Here is an 11,489-nt window from a genome sequence, read left to right as displayed (position 1 = left end):
CGTAAAGTACAATTTTACCTTCTAACTCATCTATTGAATTTTAAACTTCAGCTTTCACAATATTTATTTCCAAAATCTCCTTTTTTAACCCTTCTCCAGAATATTTATTTCTCACTCTCTTTTTAGAAATAATATCCTCTTTTGTTTCGTGGATTCAGTATTTCTATCTATGAAGACATTAATTGTAGGTGTTTACTTTTTAATTATTAGGTCTTCTTCATGCATTATTTGTTTCTTTTATGTTTTATTATGTTTTCTTTTATTTGACCTGTTTTCTGCCTACATGCTAGTGTTTTTCCGAAAATATTTTTGTTGTGATCCTTGGCTATCAGCTCATATTCTGAATTAGGCAAAATTTGGAAAACTCTTTTAGTATGGGTGGGGACTGACAAATAGTGGGCTTCACTGCAGAGTTGTCTGACTGGGCTATTTAATTGAGGGGAAATATCCCTGTCTGTTATCTGTAAGTCATTTCTCTTAGTCTAGTCCAGTGGTCGGCAAACTGCGGCTCGCGAGCCACATGCGGTTCTTTGGCCCCTTGAGTGTGGCTCTTCCACAAAATACCACGGCCTGGCCGAGTCTATTTTGAAGAAGTGGCGTTGAAGAAGTTTAAGTTTAAAAAATTTGGCTCTCGAAAGAAATTTCAATCGTTGTACTGTTGATATTTGGCTCTGTTGACTCATGAGTTTGCCGACCACTGATCTAGTCAGTTACCCCTGTGAGGAAACTTCCATGGTCCCATCTGTGTGTTATAAGCCTTATTGCCAATTTCCTGTAACTGAGGAGGGAAGGAGGCTGGATATCTCAGTATTTTCTAGGTAGCCATTCACTTAATTTTTTTGTTCAGGACTGGTTCTGATCCCTTCAGCTGTGTCTGGTATTCATGAACGTGATTCAACTTTTAAAGAGTATATTCAACAGGATAGGCTCAACTGTTGTAACAAATAGATGCCAAAATGTATGTCTCTAACACAATAGGATTTTATTTCTTTAAGAATCTAAAATGCGTTTTCCTCATTGGCAGGCAGTTCTTTCCCACGTGGTGAATTAAGAACCCAGGTTTCTCCTATTCTGTGGCTTTGCCATCGTGAGCTCCGTCATCAACAGCATCCAGCCAGCAAAATGGCAGAATTTTCAAGATGAAAATATTTAACAGTGAAGATTAAATTTTGTAACTGCAACTTAGGAAAAATGTTGGTGAGTGCTGCTAGGTGTCATATTCACTTTCTCACAGGTTTTAATTATCTTACAAACTCTGAGAGTTAAGCTTTGTCTCCAAGTTAGAAAGGTGAAGTTCTGAGAATTTTCTCAAGTTCACTGTTGCTAAGTGGTACATTGGGGTTTGTGGTGGAAAATTGCCTCTAAACAGTATTTAAAAAGAAATGATTTTCTGTGGCAGCAAGAAAAAAAAAATTAAAATCCCTAAACTGCCTGGAAGATACCTAGAGGAAGCATTTTGAAAATTATTGTGTATATTCTAAATTTCTGGCAACTGGTCCAAAGGACAGGTAGTTCAAAGCTAGATAAGTCTGGCTTATTAAAGTAGGGTAATGTGGTGATATAAAACAATAGGGTCATTATTTTAGATTGAGTGGACTGAGTTTGCCTATCTATGGAGGTAAGTAACAAGAAACACCTATCATAGGTGAAAAATATAAATAATATATCTGTACACTTTTAAGGAAAAGAATAAAGTGAATGCTTGTGCCCCTGCCATCAAGCTTAAGAAAAATACTGTCACTAACTTAGAAATCCAATACATGTTTCTTTCTGGTCACATTCTCCTCCCTACAATACCCTTCCTAACCTCTCTCAAGTAACCATGGCTCCAAATTTTATGTTAATAATTTCATTCATTTTTTTAAAAATTCAACTACATTTGTATATAACTATAAATATATTGTTTTGCTTTGGCTATTTTAGAACTTTCTATAAATGGAATCAGACTATTATTCTGTCACTGGATTTTTAGCTTTGACATAAGGTTTTTGAAAGTCACGTATTTTGATGCAGTCACAGTAATTAATACATTTCTCTGCTGTATGCAATTTCATTGTATGTATATATCTTTATTTGTTCATTTGACTACTATCGACAAAGATATTTTGAATTTTTAAATAGACATTTATTGTTTCTATTAACCTTTTTTGTATGCCATAAACCCTTTTGAAATTTTGTGAGTCTATGGAACCCTAATAGTTTTATATGGTTAATAAATACATAGGGTTACAAAGGATACATATTATATTGACTTAGAATCATCAAAATATACAACTAAATGATTCTTTACAAAGAAATAGACATGCTTCTTTATTAAGGTACTAAATAACAATATCTTAGACTTAACAGCTATAATAATTTTAGATATTTGCAACAACTCTAAATGGAATTTGACAATATCTATGTTATTTACTGGCCACAAAGTCACAGGTCCTATTAATAATATTGTGATTTATTGCTTATATTTCATAATCAAAGGAAATGCTTATTTTCAGTTAGAAGTTGGTGACAATGAAGATGTAACTTTTTCCATCCAAGTTTCCAGACCCTCCAATTCTATCCATAGACTCTTGGGGATCTATGTACTGGAGGTTACCAAACACTGTTCTAGCATATATACCTAGGAGTGGACTTGCTGCGTCATAAATATATATCTATTTATCTTTACTAAATAGTGCCAAATTGTCTTATATATACTTATACCCTTAATTAAAGTGGGTGAGGTTTTTCTGACAAATTTTTTATTATTGTCCATTTGGTTTGATGAATGTGAAGATGCATTTTTATACCTCACATAACAAATAGGTGTCAGTTAAAGGGTGGAAGAAATTATATGATGTGGGCAAAGGCAACACTCAACTTAATGGTGTTCCTATTTGGTTTTGTTCGTAAGTCAGGCTCATGCAAATCTTCAGAAGAAAGCAGAAGAGGTGGATCTAGTGCTAGCCCAGCTGGAAGCTTGTATTTTGGTGACACATCCTGGGTAAGTGCTTTCTTAGTGCTATATTGTGAGACCACTAGATGGTGGTATAGATTAGTTTTTCCTTAATTAGGTTTCAAATTGTGCAGAGGTCCATTTTTGTTGTTTTGAGTTCCTATAACTGAACCTTTAGTTAGAGTAGAGTTAGCTTACAGTTCCTTTTGTGCATGTGGGTGTGATACAGAATTATGTATTGGAAACATTTGAGTAAAGGCGAATTATCATCATAATGTTTATGGATTTGTTTCTTTTTGTTACTAATAAAATAATTAAAAAATATTTTTATTGATTTCAGAGAGGAGGGGAGAGGGAGAGAGATAGAAACATCAATAATGAGAAAGAATCATTCATTGGCTGCCTCCTGCACACCCCACTGGGGATCGAGCCCACAACCCAGGCATATGCCCTGACCGGGAATCAAACCGTGACCAGGTCCTGGTTCATAGGTCGATGCTCAAACACTGAGTCACACCAGCTGGGCATTAATAAAGTAATTGGTAATAAAAAATAATTTTTTTCAATCAATAATCCTAAAAAAGTTTCATTCTCATATAGATGAGTATTTGTGGAAGTTCCTGTTGTGTAATGAATATTGAATTAAATGCTGTGGGGAAGGAAAAAAGACTGGAGGCTTCTTGAGCTTGTCATCATGTTGTAATACTTCTGTATCAGCCTCTTTGCTGCAAGCCTTACTAGAATAAATAGCAGGAAAGGTTTGTGAGCAGCTCAATATTAAGTATAGCAGAATTTATTTAACGTTTCTATCAACAAATCAAATTGTTTTTATTACTAAAACTCACAAACATATGAGTTTAATGTGTGCTCATGATATCTCCTTTTAGATATCCTATAGTAACTGGTTTTTCTTGTTTTGCATTTGAAAATAAATTTAGAGCTAGTGATATTTTAAAACTTCTCATTAATAAATGGAATCATTTCCCCAAATAGGCTTTGTAAGTCTATTGTTTTGAATAATTCTTATTTTTTGAAATTGGAATTGAGGAGAAGTATTTCTGGGCCTGTGATACTTGTTTTCTATTTGTGTTACTAAATATCTGGTTTCTTTTGTAGGTATAGGTTTAGACATTATTCAGCTTTAAGTACTGGTACACTTAGTTTGTAACTTTTTTTTCATGAGTTCCTCTGTGAAGTGAACACCATTATCCAGTGCTCTCTTCACCTCCACATGTTGTCCCAGACACCCAGCAGCTGACCTATCAATTCACTTTTTCATTTGTTTAGGTTTCCTTGGCCATCATTGATTCCTTTTGCAGCATCTTTATACTTTGTTGTTTCATTTATCCTCAATGTTGTATTGAGGACCAGAGCATTAATGTAAGGGGCTTGTAGGCTGTGTCCAAACACAGTGGATCTATAATCTCTTTTGCCCTCTGTTAGGTCCTTCAGGATATCGCCTAGGATTTTCCCCAACACACTTCATGGTTTAAGTTCAAATGTCCCTCTATGTCTTATGAAGGCTGACAGACACATAGTTTATGGAAATCAGCACTACTCAGATTAAAATTCCATCTGAAAAACATTCTAAGTTTAAGTCTCAAGATAGCTTAATAGTACTCTGAAAAATAGGCTTCATACTCAAGATGGTTTTCTCATATAAAGACACTGGACATTAAAAATTAAAAATCCCAATTTTCCAACTCCCCTGGAGCCATCTGATGCTCTCATTCAGCCCAAAATAAAAATTGAAAACAGTGAAAAGTCATAACTTTACAGGCTGTCTCAGTATAAATCCTATTTCATAGTATTTTTTATTGAATATTCATTGGTTCTGAGCCTGTAAGTTTTTTCAAAGAGGAATGTTGATAGATTCATGTTACTAGAGTATTTTTTATGATTACTTCCTTAATGAGAGTTAGGCCCTTATTTCCTATGTTGCGTTTTTCTTCAATCCTATGTAACTGTCCTCTCATTTAAAGAGTTTTTTAGTAAATATTTACTTAAAATTCTCTAATCATAAATCCCATTCCTATTGCTCTTTCTCTCAGAATGTGAATGATGCCTGTTTCACAGACAAAATAACAGCAGATTCTAATATACCTGATATAATGTAGGAGAAGTGATGGATATGTCTTTTACTTAGTCCTTTCTTATTCTCTTTCATTCACTTTATGAAGTTGATATTTCCATTTTACAGATTAAAACAAAAACAATGAAAAAGAAGCTCACAGAAGCTAAGTGACTGCTACAGGGTAACAGAATGAATAGTTAGAGTTTGCTTATTTATTTTAATTGCTCTCCTGTAATCCAGGATGGCTCGTACTGATCTCCCACAGTGACTATGCTGTATTGTTTCTTTTTTTAAAATTTTATTTATTTTTTAATTTTTTAAAGTAAATCTTTATTGTTCAGATTATTACAGATGTTCCTCTTTTTCCTCCCATAGCTCCCCTCTACCCGATTCTTCCACCCCTGCCCCATGCCCTTACCCCCCGCCACTGTCTTCATCCATAGGTGTAAAATTTTTGTCCAATCTCTTCCCTTACCTCTCACACCCCCTTTCCCCCCAAGAATTATCAGTCCACTCCCTTTCTATGCCCCTGATTCTATTATATTCACCAGTTATTCTGTTCATCAGATTTCTTATTCACTTGACTTTTAGATTTACTTGTTGATAGATATGTATTTGTTTTCACTTTGTTGTTCATAATTTTTATCTTTACCTTTTTCTTCTTCTTCCTCTTCTTAAAGAATACCCTTCAGCATTTCATATAATCCTGGTTTCATGGTGATGAACTCCTTTAGCTTTTTCTTGTCTGTGAAGCTCTTTATCTGACCTTCAATTCTAAATGATAGCTTTGCTGGGTAGAGTAATCTTGGTTGTAGGTTCTTGCTGTTCATCACTTTCAATATTTCTTGCCACTTCCTCTGGCCTGCATAGTTTCTGTTGAGAAATCAGCTGACAGTCATATGGGTACTCTCTTGTAGGTAACTAACTGTTTTTCTCTTGCTGCTTTTAATATTCTCTCTTTGTCTTTTGCTCTTGGTATTTTAATTATGATGTGTCTTGGTGTGGTCCTCTTTGGATTCCTTTTGTTTGGGGTTCTGTGCACTTCCTGGACTTGTAAGTCTATTTCTTTCACCAGGTGGGGGAAGTTTTCTGTCATTATTTCTTCAAATAGGTTTTCAGTATTTTGCTCTCTCTCTTCTTCTGGCACCCCCATAATTTGGATGTTGGTACGCTTGAAGTTGTCCCAGAGGCTCCTTACACTATCTTCATATTTTTGTATTCTTTTTTCTTTTTGTTTTTCTGGTTGGGTGTTTCTTGCTTCCTCATATTTCAAATCTTTAGTTTGATTCTTGGGGTCCTGTAGTCTACAGTTGAATTTCTGTATATTATTCTTTATTTCAGACAGTGTATGCTTAATTTCTGACTGGTCCTTTTCCATTATTTTTTGGCATTCTCATTAAGATCCTTGAAGGTCTCACTAAGTTTCTCAGAAGTTTCTAGAAGATTCTTGAGTAACCTTATAACTGTGGTTTTGAACTCTATATCCAGTAGTTTGCTTTCCTCCATTTCTTTCATTCGTGATATGTTTCTTTGTCTCTGCATTTTGGCTGCTTCCCTGTGTTGATGGAGTGGCTTTGTGTGGTAGGTGTCCTATAGGGCCCAGTGACTCAGCCTCCCCAGTCACCTGAGGTGGACACTCTTGGTGCACCCCTTTGTGGGCTGTGTGCACAGTCTTGTTGTAGTTAAGCCTTGATTGCTGTTGGTACACTGGGAGGAATTGACCTCCAGGCCAGTTGGCTGTGAGGACCAGCTGTGTCTATAATGGAAGAACTGCTGTGCTGGAGACACCCTTATGGGGCTGGATTTGCTTCAGTGGGGCTTTGGTGCTCCCTGAGTCTGCCTCTTGAGTGTGTCATTTATGGTTGTGAGGAGTTGAAATCTGGTGTCGTCTCTCACCCCCCCACTAGGTACACTGGCTCCTGAATCTCCAAGAAAGTACAATTCAGCTAATGCCTGAGGCCACCCAGTAGGAGCTACAGGGAGATGTGCAGATTTCTCCTCTTTGTTTGGGGTTTGGAAGTTTTGGAGCTCTCTGAACCAGCTGCAGTTTGTTAGGTTAAGCTGTGAAAGGGCAGGCCATTCATATGCAAAATCCACTGCGCACAGTTTGGGTGGGTTTGTAAATTGGGTGGGGCAGGGTCTCAGGGAATCACCAGGGTGTAGCAAACAGTGATGGCTGCCAGTCAGCTGTCTCTGTGTCTCCGCGTCTCCCTGCATCCCGTGCTCCAGTGCGGTAAACAATGATTCCTACAAGCACCTCTGCAAGAAAGCCACCCTCACTTTCCGACCTGACCAGCTTCTCCCCATAGGAGTCTGGGTCCCCAGAGTCTTGCCAGAAACTGGAGTTCAGAGCAGTCAGGAGTTTGTATCTCCTTCACGATTGAAAAAAACAGCGCAACCAGTCGCCAGCCCAATTCATGTGCCTCTGTACCTCTGCTTTTCTGTGCCTCTGCACATCCTACCTGGTCTCAATGCGCTTTTTTCTTTCCTTCTAGTTGTAGAACTTCTACTCAGCCAGCTTTCCCGTGATTCTGGGTGATAGTTTTGTCTTTTAGTTGTAGTTTTGGTGTGGTTGTGAGAGGCAGCATGTACAGGTGTATACCTTATGCCGCCATCTTGGTTTCTTGTATTGTTTCTTTTAAAGTTGCTAAGAGAGTAAATCTTTTAAAAAAAAACACAGTTTTATTGATTTCAGAGAGGAAGGAAGAGGGTGAGAGAGAGATAGAAACATCAGTGATGAGAAAGAATCATTGATTGGCTGCCTCCTGCACGCACCCTCCCCGCCATCACTGGGGATCTAACTCGTAACCTGGGCATATGCCCTGACTGGGAATTGAGCCGAGAATTCCTGGTTCATAGGTTGACGTTCAACCACTTAGCCAAACCAGCTGGGCTAATTTTTTATTTTAATCAGTGTCAAGTTATAAGCCCAACAAGTTAAGTTATTACATGTATGTATAACTGGGTTTGTTGGACTCGGCCTGATCTATTACAAACTTTTCTTTTAAAACTCCCTGAATTTCTTTCTTGTAGCTCTAAGAGTAGAAGCTGCAGTCTGTTTTGGGGGTAAATTCACTCTTTACTTTGGGAAGGACCATGTTGAGGAGTGCTTTGAGTCAGGTATTCATTCTTTTTTATTGGGAGAAGTGCTGATTTTTATGGAAGAAGGAAATGAATAGACACTATCAATCTTGTAGCAGAACAGGAGCTAAAGAGGAAAATAGACTTAAGGGGGACCCTGTGAATGGGGATGGCTAAAAGATATCAAAAACAGTAATATTTAATATTGGTTTATTTTTTTACTGATAATAATTTCTCTATCTTATTTTTAAGCCTAACTAAAGTTACTACACAGAGTGGCATTTTGAATGTGGATATGTAGGAGACTCAATATCTCTTCTTTGTGGATAAAAGGTACTGTTGAGAGCTTACGCAACACAGAGCATACAACATTACCAGAGAGGGAAAATTTAGAACAGTAGTGTGGCGTAAAAAAAACATACCCATGCACACCAAAAACTAGGAAAATGTTAACACTCTTCAGAATTATTAGGGATATGGCTGGAATACCTGCAGTTTAGAAATTAGATTATTTAGTTCTTAAAGGAAGGCTAGAGAACTTGAGACCACCTAGGTAATATATCCTCATGTTTTTAGTTTTTGCCTCAAATGTGAGAGGGGTGCAGGGCACAAAGGAATACTTTAATTAGGGCCATATGATTGAGTATAAGTGATGAAAATTCATCTCAAAACTAGTGTTTTATTGACTCATCTACCTAATCTACCTAATAAAAGAGTAACATGCTAATTGACCAATGCCCACCAGCCAATCAGGAGTGAGTATGAAAATTAACCTAACAAAGATGGTGGTTAATTTGCATACACAGGTGCTGAGCGGTGGGGGGTGGGTTGGAAAGCTTGCATCCACACCATGGCGACGATGCATGCGTTTTGCACCACCCCAGCTGCTCAGGGCCTCTGGGCAGCGTGGGAAGGCAGGAAGGCGGCTCCAGGGCCGGAGTAGAAAGGCAGTGCCGGCAGCCAGGGAAAGGAAGGCCCATTCTTGCACGAATCTTCATGCATCGGGCTTCTAGTCTATACTAATAAAATGGTAATATACTAATTAGACTGGATCAACCGGACATCCGACCTCCTTCCAGACAAAGCCACGGTGGCAGGGGTCGAGGCAGAGGTGGTTAGGGGTGATCAGGCCATCAGGAGAACAAGCAGTTAGGGGCGATCAGGCCATCAGGGGAGCAAGCACTTAGGGGCGATCAGGCCGGTAGGGGAGCAAGCAGTTAGGGGGCAATCAGGCCGGCAGGGGAGAGCAGTTAGGAGGCAATCAGGTCGGCAGGGGAGGGCAGTTGGGGGTGATCAGGCTGGCAGGCAGAGGTGGTTAGGGGCAATCAGACAGGCAAGCAGGCGAGCGGTTAGGAGCCAGCAATCTCAGATTGTGAGAGGGATGTCCGACTGCTGGTTGGACATCCCCCGAGGGGTCCTGGAATGAAGAGGGTGCAGGCCTGGCTGAGGAACCACCTCCCCCCACCCCGTGCATGAATTTTGTGCACAGGGCCTTTAGTATAACTAAAAAGAATAATTGTGAATCTAACTTTAGACACAGCTGGATCAAGGAGTTAAAATAACAGGCTCAGACACACCCTCCCTCCACCATTCAATACTCCTTTGCCTCTCAGGTTCTTTGCACATGTTGCTAAAGACCGACTCCACATTTACAGTGGACCAGTTTAGCAACCGTAGTAGAAAGAATGCTTCTCATCTCTTTCTGAGAGACAACATTCTTGGGTTGAGTGTAATTAGCCTGGCAGGACTCACTTGCTATGCTAAATGAATCACTGGACCAGAGGGATTTGCTTCTTTAATTGCTTAAGCTTTTGTTCCACGCTTTTCACTATTTCCAGAGGGTAGGGTCATCCCCATCTAGTACCACGTGTTCCTAATGGGACCGTTTAATTGTCAAAAGGAAAAAAAATACAATCTTACCACAAGAGGGGATGCTGGAAAATAAAACAATAGATGTTCAATCACAGTGACTGAGAAAAGGAGATAGAAAAACAGAAGGGAGAGAAATGAAGTAGATGGAAGAGAGGAAAGGACAAGAAGGAGGAGAAAATGGAGAAAAGAAAAGAGGGAGAGAGAGAAAGAGAGGAGAAAGGAGATCACAGAGAGAAGAGAGATTCATCTTGAGGAAAAACCACGTGCCCTTATGGGACCCTGGGCAGAACTATATACAGTTAGAAATCTCAGACAAGACACTATTCCGAAGATTTTAATGAGCATTCTGTCTTGAAAATAATATGAACTTTACAGGCAGATAAGTTCCCTTGATTTCATCTGTGAATACTAAAGATTTGATCTGGTCCCTCTCCATAAGACAGTCCAATGATTTCATCAAGATGCTTTTGAGTTCATTGACTAGGGCTTCATGTACACAAAAAGTACTGACCCATAGTATAAATGACTGCAGGCAGGTGGGCTGAACAGGTAGAAAAGGCTTTTTTTCTTCTTTCAGCAGCATTAATTCTCAGTATGGAAGAGAGGATGAAAACATAGGAGATGAAAATTAACAGTAGAGGAATCATCAATACAACAATACTTGCCACTGTCATAATAAGCACATTCGTGGAAATATCTGAACATATGAGTTTAGGAAGAGCCAGAATCTCACAAGTAAGATGGTTAATGATATTATTCCCACATAAAGGCAATGCCATTGTTAGGACTGTTTTCACAAAGGAGTTTAGACAGCCTATGATCCAAGACCATGCAGCCATGTGCACAAACAGCACCCTGTTCATGATGATGGGGTACCTCAGTGGGTTACAGATGGCCACATGCTGGTCATAGGCCATCACACTCAGCAGTACACACTCAATGGAGCCCAAACCAAGAGAGACAACCATCTGCAGATCACTGCCACCTGAGGAGCTGGATTTTCTCTTAGCCCTAAATATGATGAGCATTGGGGGGATGGATGATGATGTATAACAGATGTAAAAGAATGAGAGGTTTCCAAGGAGGAAATACATGGGGGTGGGAAGGTGAGAATCTAGGATACTGATGATAATGAAGAGGCTATTTTCCAGGAGGATTATCACAAACATGCTGAGGCAGAGCACAAAAAGAAAAAGTTGGAGCTCTGAGTATTGGGAAAGTTCTACCAGAAAGAATTGGTCACGGCTGAGTAATTCCCCATCTATTTGTGTCCATCCACCTTCAAGGTTTAGAAAAGGACAAGACTCAGGGAATTTTGATCTTTTAAAATGTAGATGTAGCAAATGACTTTCACTTCTATTATTTTGTTTTATGTTTTACTGGAGGCCCAGTGCACGAAATTCGTGCACAGGGGTGTGTGTCCCTCAGCCCAGCCTGCACTCTCTCCAATCTGGGACCCCTCAAGGGATGTCTGACTGCCTGTTTAGGCCTCATCCTACCAGGAGCAAGAGCCTACCAGGATTGGGC

At 39.1% G+C, this 11,489-nt stretch overlaps 2 protein-coding genes across 4 annotated transcripts in view; one reads left to right on the top strand and one right to left on the bottom strand.

The window, feature by feature from the left end:
- LOC129151702 (olfactory receptor 13C3-like) overlaps positions 1–11,489 on the top strand; it is a 31,184-nt gene that overhangs the window by 3,069 nt on the left and 16,626 nt on the right. For 2 of the 3 annotated variants that reach the window (XR_008558369.1, XR_008558368.1), the window contains exons 2-3: positions 1,025–1,197; positions 2,894–2,983. Coding sequence is in view for 1 of the 3 variants with exons in the window: in XM_054727557.1 (XP_054583532.1) it covers positions 1,192–1,197; positions 2,898–2,983 (92 nt within the window). In the remaining 2 variants the exon portion in view is untranslated. The remainder of the gene's footprint in view (positions 1–1,024; positions 1,198–2,893; positions 2,984–11,489) is intronic. The other variant, XM_054727557.1, reaches the window with a different exon arrangement.
- Positions 5,184–11,223, bottom strand: LOC103286568 (olfactory receptor 13D1). Its single transcript, XM_054727602.1, is given in 6 exon segments — positions 5,184–5,337; positions 9,805–9,826; positions 10,393–10,420; positions 10,422–10,486; positions 10,489–11,199; positions 11,202–11,223. Coding segments are annotated over 6 exon segments (1,002 nt in total).

This window comes from Eptesicus fuscus, chromosome 15, assembly GCF_027574615.1.
Source record: "Eptesicus fuscus isolate TK198812 chromosome 15, DD_ASM_mEF_20220401, whole genome shotgun sequence".
Classification (NCBI taxonomy): Eukaryota; Metazoa; Chordata; class Mammalia; order Chiroptera; family Vespertilionidae; genus Eptesicus; species Eptesicus fuscus.
This window is presented reverse-complemented; position numbering and strand designations above follow the sequence as displayed.